This window comes from Loxodonta africana, chromosome 8 (assembly GCF_030014295.1).
Source record: "Loxodonta africana isolate mLoxAfr1 chromosome 8, mLoxAfr1.hap2, whole genome shotgun sequence".
Classification (NCBI taxonomy): Eukaryota; Metazoa; Chordata; class Mammalia; order Proboscidea; family Elephantidae; genus Loxodonta; species Loxodonta africana.
In genome coordinates, this window is record NC_087349.1 from 41,177,797 (window position 1) to 41,196,214 (window position 18,418).

The following is an 18,418-nucleotide window of genomic DNA, read 5'->3' on the forward strand; positions in this document are numbered from 1 at the left end:
GTTTTCACTGGCTGTAATGTTACAGAAGTAGACCACCAGACCATTCTTCTGTGGTGCTGCTGGTGGATTCGAACCATTGGCCCTTTCAGTTAGTAAAAAAAAAAGAAAAAAAGCAGAGAGCAAACCACTTGCACCACCAGGGACCTCTAGAATGTAGTAGAGCTGAGATTAAAAGCTAGATCTTCCAACACTAGATTAAGTCTCTCACCAGACCCACAGTACAGGGACACAGAGGCCCAGGCCCCACTAGAAACAGGTTGTCCTGGAAACGACCACTCAGACAGTACTTGATAGATCTATTCAGCAATTCTGGACCTCTAAAGTCCCCTGTATTCTCACCTTGCAGGCCTAGCTAGAATTAGATACACTCTCAAAATCAAGTTTTGACCTTATCTATCCTTCTACGGGACAAAAGAAACCCTTTAGAATTTTTTTTTTCCTCAGTGCCGTTACATGTACAATTCCAGCACCAGCTTCCATGTGGCTTAAGGTGAGTAATTGTAACATGGGCGGGCCATGCCCACCTGCCAGTGATGGAGAGATTGGACAAAGCCCAGCCAGTTAGTGTCGCTTTTTACTTATAAATATTACCATTAAAAAGGTACCATAAATATTGATTGAACCTTAATGACCTTAGTTAACATTTTACCTCTATGAATAAATACTGTAGCATTCTAGAATTCCTCCATTTAACGTTAATCCAACTCCATTGTCTTCCAGTTTACAATGTTCTATCCTTCAGGGAAAAGGAGTCCTGGCAGCTCAGTGGTTAAGCTCTGGGCTGCTAACCAAGTGGTAGGAGGTTGGAACACATCAGCCGCTCCATGGCAGAAAGATGTGGCAGTCTGCTTCCATAAAGATTACAGCCTTGGAAACCCCATGGAGTAGTTCTACTCTATCCTATAGGGTTGCTATGAGTTAGAATCAACTCGATGGCAATAAGGTTTTTATCTCTCAGGGCTGCCAGATTGACTCCAGTGTGAAAGCCTTATCTTCTACGATCCTTGCTCCCCCTCCTCTCCTCCACTGTAGGTTCTGAGGTATAAGAATGTCAGTAATTGGCAAGAAAGCATATCACTCTGGCTAATTGTTTAACTCTGCATTAATGAGCCACTTCTCTGTCTGAGTTCTGCTAATTTCAGGAAGCCAGACTCAACTCGTATATATGCTTGCTTCACAAATCTTCTTAACGTGACACCATCTCTGCCTTTTACAGACTGGGTTTTTTAGTCTATTCCTTAATTTTTTCCTGTGGCACAAACTGAAAAACGAATCTAACTATAGGTGGTGTCTTAATACCATGATTCCCCATGTCCCGGTAGGCCCTCTCAATACCACCCCACCGCCTGTCCTTCGCTCTTTACCTCTCTCTCTCCATCTCTGCATCCCTTCTTCCCTCATAGCTCAAAGGAGTTAAAGCAGATAGGTTTTTATCTGGCCCAAAAGTTTTTTTGTCAGCTGCCTCCAAACTTTGGCCAAGGTTTTCTTCCCCCTTTCTAAATATTTCTGTTTTATCTAAATGAGAAGTTTTCGTATATAGGAGAGTCTTCAAAAAATATGTGGTAAGAACAAATAGCGATTTCTCTCACCTTGCCTCTCCTGTGTTTATTTGACCTGCTACCACAGAGCACAGGTCGTATTCATGGTACAACAAACAGTGTTGTGTTATTACAGAGCAGGAAGCTTTTGTTAAAAACTAATTTCTAGGAAACAAAACACATTTAATTCTTCTGGCTTATATTTTTTTTTCATGTTCTTTGTATTTGTTTATTTGTTTGGTTGATTGGTTTATGGATTACTCAAGTAATAAAAAACCAAACCCATTCAGTAAAGTCAATTCCAACTCATAGTGATCCTGTAGGACAGAGTAGAACCCCATAGGGTTTCCAAGGCTGTAAAACGTTATGGAAGCAGACTGCCACAGAGTGGCTGGTGGGTTTGAACCACTAACCTTTTGGTTAGCAGCTAAATGCTTACTCAAATAATACATGAATATAGTTTTATTCTAAAAATTGCAGATAAAGTGAAAATCAGTTTTCACTCTCTTACCCAATCCTGATTCCCACCCACTGAAACTTGGATTGAAGAAAGAAAGCCCCAAAGGCTTCATTCTGAATGTGTGTGTGAGAGAGAGATGTACAATAGTGCTCATGATTTGACTTTGTGTATATACCTGCATAAAGCAGTTAAGATAATTTTAGAGTGTCCTATAGAGATATGGAAAGCCTGATGGGGTAGTAATTAAGAACTACTGCTGCTAACCAAAAGGTCAGTAGTTCAAATCCACCAGGTGCTCCTTGGAAACCCTGTGGGGCAGTTCTACTCCATCCTATAGGGTCGCTGTGAGTCAGAATTGACTTGACAGCAACAGGTTTGGTTTTTTGGTTTTGTGGAGATAAAAAGCTTCTTCGTTATTCTGGTCTTTAGCTCCCCTCATATGGATAGGAGCCCTGGTGGTACAGTGGTTAAAGCACTTGACTGCTAGCTGAGAGGTTGGCTGTTGGAAATCACCAGTGGCTCCGAGGGAGAAAGATGTGGCCATCTGCTTCTGTAGAGATTTACAGCCTTGGGGTCAGTATGAGTCTGAATTGACTCGAAGGCAGTGAGTTTTTTTCTTATATGGATGGGAAGTCAATAGAAGCTGTTCTTTTCACTTACATAGTCTTTGTTTTATATCAATTTCTTGTGCTCATGTGTGTGAATATGTGTATGTACACACATGCACGCACCCATATTAATATATTGTGCCTGCCTACTCTTAAATATGATATCATAATGTGGTAGTGAAACTTTTTTTTTTTTTAGACTTAGAGACAAATATTCATAGTTGCATAGTTGGAGGCTGCCAGCTAGCAGTTCAGTTTTGGCAGTCACCCTCTCTGCAGGATAATGTCTCTGCTAGTACTTGAATATCTTACTGCATTTTGCCCTTATCAGTTGTGTTTAATTACATGAAAGATGTAAGTACTGATACTATTGATGACAAGGCCGTATGTCATTAAACATGCTAAAGGCTAGGACTCTCTCACTTCAATCAAATGCTCAATCCACTTATACCAGTTAGTTCTTGGCTCAGTTTTGAAGAAAAAGCACACAAAGACCATGTATGAAATGACAGAAATATATTGCCAAAGGGTATGTAATGATGGATTTTAAAAATATATTTACCTTTCTCAGAATGGAAAGTCCCTAAACATTTTATTTGCAGATTCATTGTCTAGGCATGCTTTCAGGAATGCATTATAGCAGTATAGCATAACGGCTAGTAACGTTTTCTGGAGTTAAACAAACATGGGTCAAATCCCAGCTCTCGTGCAAGTTCTTTTCCCTCTTTGAGTTTATACTCTCTGGATTTATTCCTAATGCCTACCTCAAAAGATTGCTGTGAAGATTAAATGAGATTATGCCCACGGCCCAGTGCCTGGCATGTAGTAAAAGTTCAAAATGTGCACTGTCATTGTTATTATCATTGCCTTCATCTTCATCATCATCATGATTATTATGGTATATGTATGGAAGGGGGAACTACCTATTCTCATGCTTCAGTTATGCCTGATTATGATACAGCTCAAACCCCCACAAATGAGGCACATGAAACGGAGGCATAAGCGTCTATGGGGAAAGACTGTTGGTATTTGATTTGTATTCCAGATAATGTAATTCCACTTCTCATTTATTTTAAAAACACACATACACACGTTTCTCACGTTCCTTTCCACACGTCATTTCAAGCATTTCCTTTTTCTCCTGCCACTTTGTGTAGAGAAAAAGGAGGCAGTAGAGTGCTGTTCTTACAACGTGTAGCAGAACATGGGATACATGCCACCATACTTATTTTCTCCATCCAGAGATCACATAAGCCTTACACAACCATGTTAATGTATTCAGAAGAAATCCGATCAAATTAAATGTGTGATATAGACATGCTTATCAAGTCAAAAGAAGACCTTTTACCTTGAGTAGGTTATGGTCAGAAGAGAAAAAAATAAAGGGCTTTTGAAACCAGACTCACACCAATTTATTTAAACAAATCCGCATGGGCATGTCTGAATAGCCATTGATGCTGCACTTTGTCCCATGTCCCTTTGAGTGACACTTTTGAATGATACCAGAAATGCTAATTATTTCATGGTTTTCTTAGGAGATTTGCATACTGTGACTGGTTGAATAAGGGGCTTCACATTTATTTAATTAAATAAAATAGATGAAGACTTAATGAAAACCTATACATCTGAATGAGTATTTTCCCTTCAACCCAATTACTTACTCTACTTATACTTCCACTGATCATTATATTTTGAAGTCTTTTGAATGGATTCTAAGCAGTAACAAGTAATTGATCTTTTGAGGGTGGATTCGATTTTTCAGAAATTTCCAGAAGTCATTCAGAACCCAGTCTTGTAAAAGGAGATGAAAAACAAATCTAAGTAGTACTTTGGGTGCAAATTGAGATATTTTATAAAACAACAAGGCTGGTTCTCTTGTGTAGATGGTTTTCTTTTTGAACAAAGGACTTTCAAAACATGTTGAAAAACAGCAGCATTATTGCATTGATATTTTAACCTCCAAAAGTGGTTCCTTTGAAGGAAGAATACTCCATTATATGTATACATTCTGTACTGATTAAAATTCAGTGTTATATTCTTATCATCATGCTTAACAATGTACAGTTTACCCTATAAACAGTAAAATTTTTAATTGGTTTGGGAATATGTTTATATTGAGAATGCATAGTTAATAGACATAATACATAGCTACGAACACAATTTCATGTCATTAGCATTCAGATTTCTCTATTTGAAAAACCTGAATTTTTTTAATTAATGAAAAAAAATTTAAGCTAAGTATTTATAAAACTCCTGATTGATAAGTGACAGATTCCAATATGGGGCTGAGTATAAAATTTATAAAAACTCACATGCTGAGGCAATGTTTTATTACAAGGTACTGTAACAATTCTCTCTGCCTTGACCCATTCCCACCAACACTGTGAATTTGTTTTCCAGCAATGGCAAGCCGGCAAGTGGATATTGCAACTCAGGGCTGGTTCATTGGCCTAATGTGTGCCGTTGCTCTCCTTATCTTGATTTTGCTGATTGTTTGCTTCATCAGAAGAAACAAGGGTGGTAAATATCCAGGTAAGAAAGAAAGATTAAAATTGCTTTATAATGCTGCATAATTATCCATTAAACTGAAAAGAAATCACGAGCATAATCATGTACATTGCTGTAAATATATCTTCCCAGAGTCATGAAATCAAACTTGCTGTTCAAACAAGTTTTGATCCCTTTTTATATAATAAACAATCTAAACATTCTCAAAGCTCACAAGGCATTGGGGGGGAATAAATCAATTTGTTCTCTGAAGATATCAGTGACTCTCCTTTAATCCAAAAAAAAAAACCATTGCCTTCGAGTCGATTCTGACTCATAGCAACCCTATAATACAGAGTAGAACTGCCCTAGGGTTTCTTATGAGCTACTGGTGGTTTCAAACTACTGACCTTTTAGTTAGCAGCCAAATGCTTAACCACTGTACCACCAGGGCTCTGCCACTTCTTTAGGCTCCAATAAGTCAGGATACCCAAGTAGCATCTGAAACCAACTGGGGGAGGAGGAAGAAGAGGAAGGTACACGAAGTCTTCTCAGAGAGAGTAATGCATGAACTGTGTCTTGATATTGCGATGTATAACATTGCTTTCTTCAGCTTAATGGTTCGTGATGTTTAGTGGGTCCAATGGATTTATGTTTTTAATTAGGCCATTTTCATTTTGGATTTACATTCATATAGTCAGTAAATAGACTGGTAAATGAGGTGGGAGGAGTCTTAGAAATTTGAAAATCACGTCTTCATCAGGTGAGTAGGAGACTTGGGCCAAAATGCTTAAAAGAAGTCGACTTTACACAGCCTCTGCCAGACTGAGTCCAGCACAACTAGATGGTGCCTAGCTACCACCACTGACTACCCTGAAAGGGATCACAATAAAGGGTCCCAGACAGAGCTGGAGAAAAACATAGAACAAAATTCTAACTCACAAAAAAAGACCAGACTTACTAGCCGGACAGAGAATGGAGAAACCCCGAAAGTATGACCCCCTCAGTCACTCCTGAGGTGCACCCTTCAGCCAAAGATTAGACAGGCCCATAAAACAACAAAATTAAAGGGGCACAGCAGCACAAGGGCAAGGACTAGAAGGCAGGAGGGGACAGGGAAGCTGGTAACAGGGAACCCAAGGTTGAGAAGGGGAGAGTGTTGACATGTCGTGGGGTTGGTAATCAGTGTCACAAAACAATATGTATACTAACTGTTTAAAGAGAAGCTAGTGTATTCTGTAAACCTTCATCTAAAGTACAACAACAACAAAAAAAAGTAAAAAGAAGTCAACTTTATGAGCTAACAAATGTTAGAATGCCCCAAAGCAATAAAAACATCAAACTATATGCATGGCTACATATGTAACATCAACTGTGTATAGAATTATTTTCCACTGAGGAAAGCACAGGGTCAAAAATTAATGATGTCATTTTGAAAATTTTAGTAAAAGAAAAGGAAGATGCTCATGCTGATCCTGAAATCCAGCCTATGAAAGAAGACGATGGGACTTTTGGAGAATACAGGTTAGCCTCTGCTTCTCATTTGCTCCTCCTTTCTTTGCTCAGTAAGACACTGCACTCAGATACTCACCATACAACAGGACTTGGCTAGGAATACGCTCTGCCCAGCATGTGATGCCTACCTCACATATTAGTCATAAAATTTAATTTAGAAACACTTCTATGTCTAAATGTTTACACATTCCTCATAATTAAAACATTCCCACTTTTCATTAAAAAATTAAAAAATAGATTTCCATCTTAGTCATAGTGTTGGTCGTGGGATGTTTTCCACTCTGCCATATGTTCCAGGAACATTTGCTGTATTGATCAGCCCAGCAAAGCTGGTGCGCTACAGTAAGAACAAAGCAACAAAGACCCTACAAAACCTCCGTTTCGAGAGAAACTATACTCGTCATTTCTGAACTACGCGTTTAGCCAGCATTAATGATCTTTTAAATCTTGGTTTGGAAGCTAGTTTTTCTAAAACAAGTGCCCATACCCTTGCCCATTACTCATAAAATGATGACAAGATTGTTTTAGAAGCTGTTAATTATGAAGAAGTTTCACAGCCCTCTAGGGAATGTGTTAACTCACAAAACTTTGACAATAAATTCTTGGCTTGGCTCCATCATTAACGAAATATTTTAATATGACCTGTGTGCTAAATAGTTAAAGAAAAAAAAAAACCCTTTTGACAACGATATTCTTGCATAGATGTTGTGGGTCTTTGCAAAAAAAGGTAAATGATGATTTTGTTAAGTTTGTTTAAGCACAGAAACAAAACATTTATTCATTTATTTAAAAGATTGGGACTTGGTTGTTCCAAAGGGACTCTTTAGAGGCTTTATTTACACCTTGGTTTTTCTTTCCATAAGCCTCTTGATTATATAACATATAATCTTTTAAATCTGTACTGAATCCATGTGAAGGCTCTCTTTTTTATTGCCAGAAGAAAAGGCTTTTAGGTGAAATAAAATATTTCACTATTTTGATTGCCAGATGGCATTTATAGATAATAAAATATTTGTGTTCATTTTTGCCTCTCTCTAGAGCTCATTTTTGGTATTTTCATTACGATATTACGAGGGGTGAAATAATGCCCCAGATAAAGGACTGATTGAGAAAAACCATAGATGTTCAACAAAATTGGCTTCGTACCAGTTTCCATGCAGATAGAAGTGTTGTGCTTTGGTGTCTCAGCACCTAAGCTTTTGTATTGTGATCTTCACTTCAGCAGCGATGACTATGGTTTCTAAAAATTTTCAGAATTTCTGTATCTCATGATACAGAAGAATGTTTAGTGAGGGTTGTCTTGATGTCAGATGTTGATTCTGAGGCTGAAAGTGTATGAACACTTCAGGCAGCCCCCACACCCCATCCACTCCAAAGGTTTCATCGCTCATTAGAGCAGCCCGAAGGTACTCATGGAAACCCTGGTGGCAAGTAGTGGCTAAGAGCTACAGCTGCTAACCAAAAGATCAGCAGCTGGAATACACCAGGTGCTCCTTGGAAATCCTATGGGGCAGCTCTACTCTGTCCTATAGGGTCGCTATGAGTTGCAATCAACTTGACCGCAACAGGAAGATACGCAGAACGTAGGGCAGCCATGCCGTAACACTGAATGAGTAGAAATCTTCACTAGTTTAATTAGCTTTTCCAGACATTTCTCCCATCTAGCAGGTGAGCTGGTAATTACCACATAACTTCTTACTTTTAGAGTTCTTGTGGGTAGAAACTGATGTGGATGTGCACACCCCTGCCTTATTTATTGTGATGATACTGAATTTTTATTTTAGCCTAGAAAATTGTGTATTTGCATGATGCACTTCACACACTCTCCACGTGCTGATGGCGTCCTCGTCTACATTACCGTGCTCAAATGCATCTGGCAATGTACTGCTCACCTCGTGAGTCCCAAATATCACCTTGCTATTATAGCAATGTGGAAACCCTGGTGGCATAGTGGTTAAGTGCTACGGCTGCTAACCAAAGGGTCAGCAGTTCGTAATCCGCCAGGCGCTCCCTGGAAACTCTAGGGGGCAGTTCTACTCTGTCCTATAGGGTCACTATGAGTCGGAATGGACTCGACGGCACTGGGTTTGGTTTTTTTTTTTTTTTTTTTGGTTTTATTATACCAATGTGAAACCATGATCTGATGTAAATGTAACTTTCCTAGGGTTACTATGCAGGTAATCATTAAAACCTGATTAAAATCTAGGTGGAACCTGAACTAGCTTGGAATCAAGAGACTTACTTTTATTCTCAACTCAGCCATTACCTGTGATTCCTTTAGATATGACACTTAATTTCTCTAGATCTCAATTTTTTTTTCATCTATAAAATGAGCCAGTTGTTCACTTACTAGAAGATCTCTGAAGGTTTCCTTTCTAATCCTGTAATTTCTATGGTGCTCTACAAGCTATCTACTAACAACCTTTAATATGATTTTGGGTCCTAGAGCAGTATGTAGCAAGTGGTTGGTTACTGGCCTCATGATCACCGTGTTTACATCTATTTGGTCATTTTTTTTTCAATGTTAATTCATATGTGTTATGTTTGTCCCGTGTCTTCAAATGGCTGTCTTTAGTTTATGCCTTGAGTTTCTCAGGACAGAAAAACTTTTAATTTGGGCCCATTAAGTACAAACCCAATTGGTTCATGGTTCATGTGTGAATACGTCGATCTGGGAAGTGTCAAAGGAAATAAGTTCTAATGGGTGTCTTAAACTTGAAACACAATTTGGTGATTTTTTAAACGAAGTTAAAGGTTGATAAGGACATTCCCACAAGTAAAATCAATTCCTTAAATTCCCAACCCCCCTTTGTTACTAATGTGGCTTTGTCCTGTGACGTCCTGACACTACCTCAGAATGTTTTCCCTTTGGTTTCTTTCCTATTTAAAACATTCAGAAGACCTTTAGTTTCTTCGATGTCACAGTTAATGAAAATGGTCCCAACTGTTTATTGCAGAATCCTTTTTCGTTTTTTTGAATAATACATTTGAGTGCCATTCCCTTCTCTAAATCGCCAGGGTCCCTTCTCTATCTACTTCACACCTTCTGGAAGTTTTGAGCTCTGTATTATTTATTGATTCTTACTCTTTTTCATTTCAAAAAAATAAATTAATATGCTAATCACACACAGACACAGAAAATTAGGGCTATTGTAAATGTAAATTAACTCTGTTTATGATTTGCTCATTCTCCAGCCTGAAATGAAAACAGGTTCTCTGTGATTGGCTCCATGCCAGAGGATATTTACATAGCATAAAGAGAGATGGAATTTCAATGGCCAAATCTGATTTTTTTTTTCCCATGTGCTGTAACCCTGTGCCCTCACTCCAACACCCACCCCCAAGCACTTACCCTCTGCAGCTTTCTTTGTTTGTTTCTTTAATTATACAGACAGTAGGATCTGCATCCTTACTAGCATATAGAAAAATCAGAGAAACAATGCAGCCAACTGTGTAAGTATTGTCTTATTCTTTAGATCTATTCTTTTTAAAATCAGAATGAACCTAGGTCATAAACCATATGCCCATGATGCTTGAATTCATAACTTACTATGTACATGGAGGCTCTTGTCATGGGAATCCTGTCATTCATGTGAACACAGTCCTGTTGCATGCTTGCTGACCCATGTTCATAATGCTTGAATGATGCTAAGATGTGTCACATTTGTTTTATACTTAAGCTTTAGTTTGCTCAAAACCATGAACTAGCTTATGAGCATGATAAATAATAATGGGATTTTTAGAGAGGGGGTTCAGAAAGATTGTTTGAATGTCAATAAAACTGAAGCACGGTTGGGCCAGCATAAGGTAGTGTCTACAGAAAATTCAGAATTATCACAGATTTATCCACCATTGCTGAGTTTTACTCTGTAGGCATTTAATGGGTACTTTTTTCCTGTATGCATAACCCTGATTTGGTTGCTCTTGAAAAATAAATCAAACTCCCTAAAATTTATTCTCAGGATAAGAAAAAAGAAGAAATATATTCCAGTGCTTTGTCTGACATCATAAAATTGGTTAAGAAGGAATTCAATTTTTCTCAGTGTTAGAATCCTCAGGAATTTCTAAAACACCCACTGTCTCCAGTATTGTTATTTTACAATGAATTCATTCAACCAGTATTTATTGAGTGCCTACTGCATGTCTGGCCCTGGGGATTAAAAACCAGCAGAAGATGGTCCCACATTGGGATTTTATATTCTAGTGAGGGAGGTAACAAAGAAAAAGAATAATTTCAGCATCATGTGAAAAGTGCTATGAAAAGGATACAACTAAGGTGCCAGCTGAGGGGGCTCCGGAAGCGAAAGCCAAGTAGGCTGCATAGAAGGAGGTGGAACAAGAAGTCTTCCCAGGGGAAGGAATGAATGCGGGAGCTGAGTTTTGATATTGCAATGTGAACATGTCTTTTCACCGCACAACCATCTTTCTTCATGAATATAAGTATTAATGTATTTTGTAGCTGTGTATACCATATTGTGACTTATTTTGAATTTTTAAAAATTCTCATAAAAACGCAGATGAATTTTTTTTTTGGAAAGCTTCAAATACTATGTAGCTAAATAAGCATATGACTTTCAAATCATCTTCTCTAACTTTCAAATCCCTCTCATTTGGGAAACTACCCTTTCACACTTAAACTTGACAAGGCAACTTCCCTTGGCACAATGTCAAAAGCAGTTCATTTGCTATTTCATTATAAAATCCATCTTTGAGTAGAAAAAGACAAGCACTAATGCGCTGCTCTAACAGACTTGTAGGCACTCATCACATCTGGTAAGTTCTAAGTGTGTGTGTATGTCACACACGTATTTCTTATGAAAAAAAAATCTCTCCAAGATGGGGAGCCTAGAACGGGGAGGAGAGGTGTGCCAGGAGACAGACACTTCTATTTGTTGAGTGCAAATCATGTGTCAGGCATTGTGTTCATGTCTTTCATCATTTTTTCCTCATTTAGCCAGATTCTAATTATTGAAGTACAATATTACATCATACCACATTTTTCAAAAACTAGTCTTAAAAATATATTGCTGCCTTTCAACAACTTTTCCTGGAAACACGCTATTTGTGGATAGACCACCCCACTTCCTTACTTCTCTTCCTTCAAACATGGTCTGTGCAGCTGTCAGATTCTCTGTCATCCACTATGGCCATTCATTAAGCTGGAATGAAAGCTTCCAGGGAACTTTTTTTTTGCTGGTCGTTATTCATGATTGATAGCATTGTATATGTAAAATTCACAGGAATCTGCAGACAAATATAATTAAGAAGAAACTTTAGTAATGTTGCTTAAAAAAAAAATACATAAAAGTCAATTTTATTTCTATTTACCTGTAAACAAATGAAAAATATTTTGTAATGATTCCAGTTATAATAGCAAAAAAATATGATGTAGGAATAAAGCTGACAAAAAGAGCTCCCACCTCTGTATTCCTGGGTCTAAGAGCCCTGTAGTCCGTTCCACAGGTCGATTTGTCTATATCTGCACCAAAACCATACTCTCTGAATACTACCCACCACCACCAGTAACCATCAAGTCAATTCCAACTCATGGCAACCCCATGTGTGTCAGAGTAGAACTGTGCTCCATAGGATTTTCAAAGGCTGATTTTTCAAAAATAGATCTCCAGGCCTTTATTTCAAGGCACCTCTGTGCACTTTCAAACCTCCAGTCTTTTGACTAGCAGATGAGCACGTTAACCATTTACACCACCCAGAGACTCCATCTTAATACTGTACCTTTATAATATGTCTTGATATCTGATAGGTCACGTCCTCCAACTTTGTCCTTCTTGTCAAGAGTTTCTTAGATCTCCTTGGCCCTTTTCATTTACATATAAATTTTATAATCAACTTGTCAAGGTCCACAGAAGAACCTGCTGAATTTATATTGGAAATAAATTGAATCTAAAGAGCAATATGAGGAAGGTTGACATATTTACCATATTTTAATCTTCCTCTCCATAGATTAAAGCCCTGGTGGTGCGGTGGTTAAGAGCTATGGCTGCTAAGCAAAAGGTCAGCAGTTCAAGAGTCCACCAGCCGCTCCTTGGAAACCCTATGGGGGCAGTTCTACTCTGTCCTGTAGGGTCACTATGAGTCAGAATAGACTAGACAGAAATGGGTAACAGGTTCGGGCCCATAGATTAGAATTCCTCCATTTATTAAGGTCTTCATTAATAACTTTCCAAGTTTTATTTTTTCATAGAGGTCTTACACACCTTTTTTTTTCTTTTAATAGTATTTTATTGTGTTTTTGGTAAAGATTTACACAGTAGTTTAGGTTCCCACTCAGCAATTTCTACACAGTTGTTCTGTGACATTCTCATTTTTCCACTGTGGTTGTTCTGTTCTTATATATCTTTTTGTTAGATTTGTTCCTATGTCACATTTTTGTGCTGTCATAACAGGAATCATTTATTTTATTTTATTTCCTAATTTTTTGCAAATACATAGATATATGACTGAGTTTTATGCTAATTTTGGGTCAAACAACATTAGTAAGCTCTCTTATTAATCCTAATACTTGACTATAGACTCTTCTGGATTTTTTACATGCATAATTATATCAGTTATCAATCATGACAGTTTGCTTTCTTTTTAATGCTTATGCCTTCTGTTTCTTTTACTCATCAAACTGCTTAGTATTTTCAAAGCATTGTTGATTAGAAGTGGCAATAGCAGCCATCCTTACTATCATCTCTGATGTCAAACAGAAAGCTTTTGACATTTCACCATCAAAAATAATGTTTACTCTAGGTTTGTGTAGATACCTTGATGAGAATAATGAAGTTATTTCTATTCTTAGTGTGCTAAAATTTTTATCACAAATGAGTGTTGAATTTTGCCATATGCCTTTCTGTAAATCTATTGTGATGATCACATGATTTTTCTATTTTCTTCTGCTAATATGGTTTTTTTTTTTTATGGTACATTACATGAATTAGTTTTTAATGTTAAACTTGCAGTCCTGGCATAAACCCATGCTGATGATGATATATTATCTTTTTGGTAGGTAGCTAAATTTTATTTGCTTATAATTTGAGGTTTTTTTGATCTATGTTTATAGATGAGATTAGCCTATAATTTTCCTTTCTCAAAGTGTTCTTGTTGGGCGTATCTATCAATATTGTACCAGCCTCACAAAATGATTAGGAGTGTTTCCTCTGGGATGTCAAACTTAACATGTCCAAAATTAAACTACAATCTTCCTCCCCAAATATCTCATGGTAAGGTCAATTCCATCCTTCCCATTGGTCAGACCAAAAATCTTGGCTTCATCCTTGCTTCTTCTTTTTCTCCATCATTCCACATCCAATCCATCAGAAAATCCTGTTGGCTCTACCTTCAAAATACATCCATAACCTGACCACCTCCACTCTTCCACTCTGGTCCAAATCACTCCTGGATTGTTGTAGTAATCTCTGTTAAACCCTTAGAATAGAGGTGAGCAAACACTTTCTGTAAATATTTTAGACTTTATGGGCCATACAGTCTCTGCTAGAACTACTCAACTCTGCTGTTATAGTGCAAAATCAGCCATAGACAATATCTAAATGAATGGGCAAGAGCGATTTGGCTGTAGTCTACAGATCTGTCCTCTGGAGGCTATGCTCAACACTGATGACAGACTAACACTTTTAAAATTAAGTCAGATCATGTCACTCATCTGTTGAAAACCCTCCAGTGGCTTCTCATCACATTCAGAGTTAAGGCAGAATCTTTGAAATATCCTACAAGGCCTTAATCTAGCCCTGTTACCTCACTTATCTTAACCCCTACTACCGTCTCTGTCTCACTCATTCAGCTTCAGCCACACCAAGCTCTTTGCTGTTCCAAGAACTTGCTAGGCTTGCTTCTACCTCAGGTCATTTGTACTGCTATTCCCCCTGCCAGGATCACTCTCTTACCAGCTATCCACCTGAATAACTCATCTCTTTTAAGTCTTTGATCAGATGTCACTTCTTAGCAAGGCCTTCTCTGGGCATCCAGTTTAACTTTCAACCTTCCATTCCCTCCCTAACACATTCAGTCCCCTTTTCTTGCCTCTGTATTTTCCATAGCACTAATCACCTTCTAACATACTATATAGCTAATTTTTTATTATGTTGATTATTTATTGTCTGTATTTTCCTCCACTGGAATGTAAGCTAAATAAAGGCAAGGTTTTTAATCTGTCTTGTTTGCTGCTATATCCCCAAAGCCTAGAACAATACCTGTATTAAAGTAGGCACTCAATAAACATTTATTAGATAAATGGATGGATGGATCAAAGACCCATGGATAGATGGGTGGGTCAAAAAAATGCCCGTTGACTAGAATTTCCTGTAGTATATTCCTTGGGACATTAGTTCTACAAAACAGAAAAGATTAATTATTAGAATCCAGGTTATAAAATCCTACTCGTTATTGAACTCTTCAGTGGAATTAACGCCCTCATCAAGTCATGAGCAATATTTCACAGGAATTATTCAAGAAAAGCCTAGAAGATAATGATTAAATTTCATAGATGTTATATAAGTGATTCTTAGGATAGAGACTGGTTTCTATGTCCCCTGAAGTGTCCCAAACACAGACCACCACAAGATGCTGCAATACCTCCCCAGGGGTTCATTAGCCACATTGGGAATATAGTTCATTCGGTTTGTGACAAGAACTTGTGTATTATTGAAACAGTTAATTTTTAACATCATACGTCAGTGTAGTATGAAGCTAGCATTAGTTTCCAGTCTTGAGACTTTTTCCTTGGAGAAAAATTGAAAACCCTAGTAGGATTCTTGGCCAAAGAGCTGAAATTTTTGTGTACCTTGAAACATTTGTATCTTGGCTAGAAAAAAAGACTCTCTGAAAGGGAAGGAGCAATAAAGTCCTAGCGCAAATTGCTGGGTGAAATGCTACAGCTAATGCAACCTGTTTTTTACATTAAGATTTTTTTTTTTCCAATATTGTGTATGTTTCTTCTTTTGTCTGGCATTTTTTTCTTATATGAAGGAAAACACAATATTGGATCCTGTCATTATCTTTTTTTCTTTATTTACTTTTTCACTGAATGTTACCTATTAATGAATAACAGAATGAGTATACCTGGTTACATAGCCATACAGGTAGATGTTCTAAAACATAATGATTCCTCTTCTACTTCCAGAGATTGTGCTTAGGGGATTCCATAAACAAATAAGCAAAAAAAAAAAAAAAAAAAAGCCTATAAATTTTTATTAAATTATACTCCTCAGATTCCTGGCCAACATGAACAGGCTGCATAACACACATGAAAGAAGGGAGTAGTGGGGTAAAGATGAGCACAGGAGAAGTATGTTTTTATATTTTTTAATCATTCACACTCTTTAGAATATATTGACATGCATTGATAGTTCAAATCTAAGACTTTTAAGTCAAATTGTGTCTCTTTCCAAATTAGTAAGCCTTTACCCATTAACTAAAATTCTTTCAGAAAAAAAAAAAAACAACTGTATGCTATCAGTGTAAGGATTTTGCTTTTCTTCTTAGGCTATTTTCATTTGTTTCTTCTGCATCCTTTTAATGGAATTTGTAGGTCTCTTGAAAGGTAAGGTTGAAGTTTATAAACCTGGCCTGCACTCAATAAGAAAATTATTTGAAATGCAGGATTTTGCTTTACCTTCTGGCTCAGAGGAGAAAAAAATCCATGTTTCACATTTAACCAAAATCATTTTCCATTCATATTCAAGGAATCAGAAATATTAAGCAGTTTAACATACTAACTTCTCTACTTGCTTTTACCCCATTTTGAATTCAAAATAGTGATGATTTTTAACTTTTTCCAGTTCTTCCTTTTGCAATACTTGTGATTATCTCTGAATTGCTTTCAAATCACGAGTCAGAATCTGTCGTTGAAATTGACATGTGCAATAAGAAGCCATCCACTCTGCTGAAGACTTCATGATTAAACCATTTCTGCCCCTGATTTCCATCCCAACCATATCCTCGTAATTGGAGTCAACCATACAATTAGATTTGCTGGGAGGAGCCCGGGACTCCATCTGCTTTGTCATAATTTGCATGCATGATCTTTAAAAACAAAAAACCTTACCTAAATGCCAGTCTTGACAAAAATGTTTTCTCTCTTTTTCCAGTGATGCAGAAGACCACAAGCCTTTAAAAAAAGGAAGCCGAACACCTTCAGACAGAACTGTGAAAAAGGAAGACAGTGATGATAGCCTAGTTGACTATGGAGAGGGGGTGAATGGCCAGTTCAACGAGGATGGCTCCTTTATTGGACAATACAGTGGTAAGAAAGAGAAAGAACCGGCTGAAGGAAATGAAAGCTCAGAGGCACCGTCTCCTGTCAACGCCATGAATTCCTTTGTTTAATTTTTAAGCTCTTTGCCAATATCCCATTTCTCGATAATGTTTATCTTAAGCACTTGGTTGTTTACCTTCTCATACTATGAACATAGAGGCAGAAAATGTGTTTTCTACTGTATGTTATTATTATGAGAACAGTTAGAGCAAGAACATAACTCATTCAAATGATATGTTAATATGAGCTGGAGTGCAAAGTGCATACTTTTTTGTTCAAAATGGGTATTCTTGAGTTCCTCAGAACTGAAAAAATAATACAGCGACATCAACAAATCATGTTATTTCCTCCTAAGGATACAGATCAATATGATGCATGAAAAACGCTACACATTTAAAGGACACACCTGTGTATGTTGTGAAAACATGGTTTGATACTTTGTTTATACTGTCCTCTGCCGAACCCCTAAATATGAATTCCGTTTTCATTGTCAAGAGTGTTACTGTAGTATTTTCTAGAACTTCAATGTCTTTGTGGACATTGTTGTGAAACTGGTGACTCTATGTCTAGCTGTTGTTAGTCTTTTTGGGAGACTGTTAGGAACAGTATGTACAGTATATACTTGCTAAATGAGGTAATTATGGTAGTTGCATTTGCTGATGCTTACTGAGACTCTGTTACCTGCTCTCTGCTCCTGTTATTCCGTAGCCTTCTTGATCTGCCAGGTATTACAGCAGTGCAGTGTTCTACTTTTTCCATCATCTCTGTGGTCGATTGTTCCTAGGCATAAACGGTGTGCATTGCAGTGCATTTTGGCACTTGTGCCATACTGAAGGAATTGGAAACAAACCACTAAAATTTGATTTCAAGACTTATTCCAGAAGACACAGGGCAAGATACATGCCGTGCCTTCAGACAATAAGCATTCCATAGCATACTACAATCTGTATTAGCCAGTATGCTCAGCCAGAACTCCTAGATGACTGTCATTGTCTAGAAGTCACTTTTAAAAAGCAGAGATAAGGAAAACTGCAATGCTGAAAAAATGAAATGTGAAAACAATAATAATTTTAAGGAGCATTTGTTTTTCCATAAGCACAAAAAGAAAAGCTTTTTCACCCACAAGGGCACATGATGATTTTATGGTTTTGTATGGTTTCTATTAAAACAAGTCAAATTCAGCAAGAAAGATGTCAAGTTGGTAAAAAGACAAAATTTTTTAAGTTATTCCAAAAATAAAAACATACAACAGCATGCTGACAGTCCTAAGTTATTCTCTAAGTCTTTACCCATGTGATAGCTTTTGGAACTCTCTGCAGCATTAAGCAATGTGTATGCAAATTGGTGTGGTCACATTTCAGGATCAAAGAAATCTAACAAGTGCTAACAAGGCCTACAGTCAAAGTAATTCCATCTGCAGTATCAAAAATAAATATCTATAGTCTATCAAATTCATGAATGATATATATCAAATGGTTTACCTCCAAATATGAAATTCTAGAACAACCTATGGTTGAAGGAATGCTCAGTTTCA

General features: G+C 37.3%; 1 protein-coding gene across 2 annotated transcripts in view; it reads left to right on the forward strand.

Annotated features, from left to right (window-relative positions):
• NRCAM (neuronal cell adhesion molecule) overlaps positions 1-17,855 on the forward strand; it is an 85,377-nt gene extending 67,522 nt beyond the window's left edge. For both annotated transcript variants that reach the window (XM_064289827.1, XM_064289828.1), the window contains 3 exons: positions 5,007-5,138; positions 6,539-6,617; positions 16,718-17,855. In XM_064289827.1, coding sequence (XP_064145897.1) covers positions 5,007-5,138; positions 6,539-6,617; positions 16,718-16,955 — 449 coding nt within the window. In that variant the 3' untranslated portion in view covers positions 16,956-17,855. The remainder of the gene's footprint in view (positions 1-5,006; positions 5,139-6,538; positions 6,618-16,717) is intronic.
• The last annotated feature ends 563 nt before the right edge of the window (positions 17,856-18,418 follow it).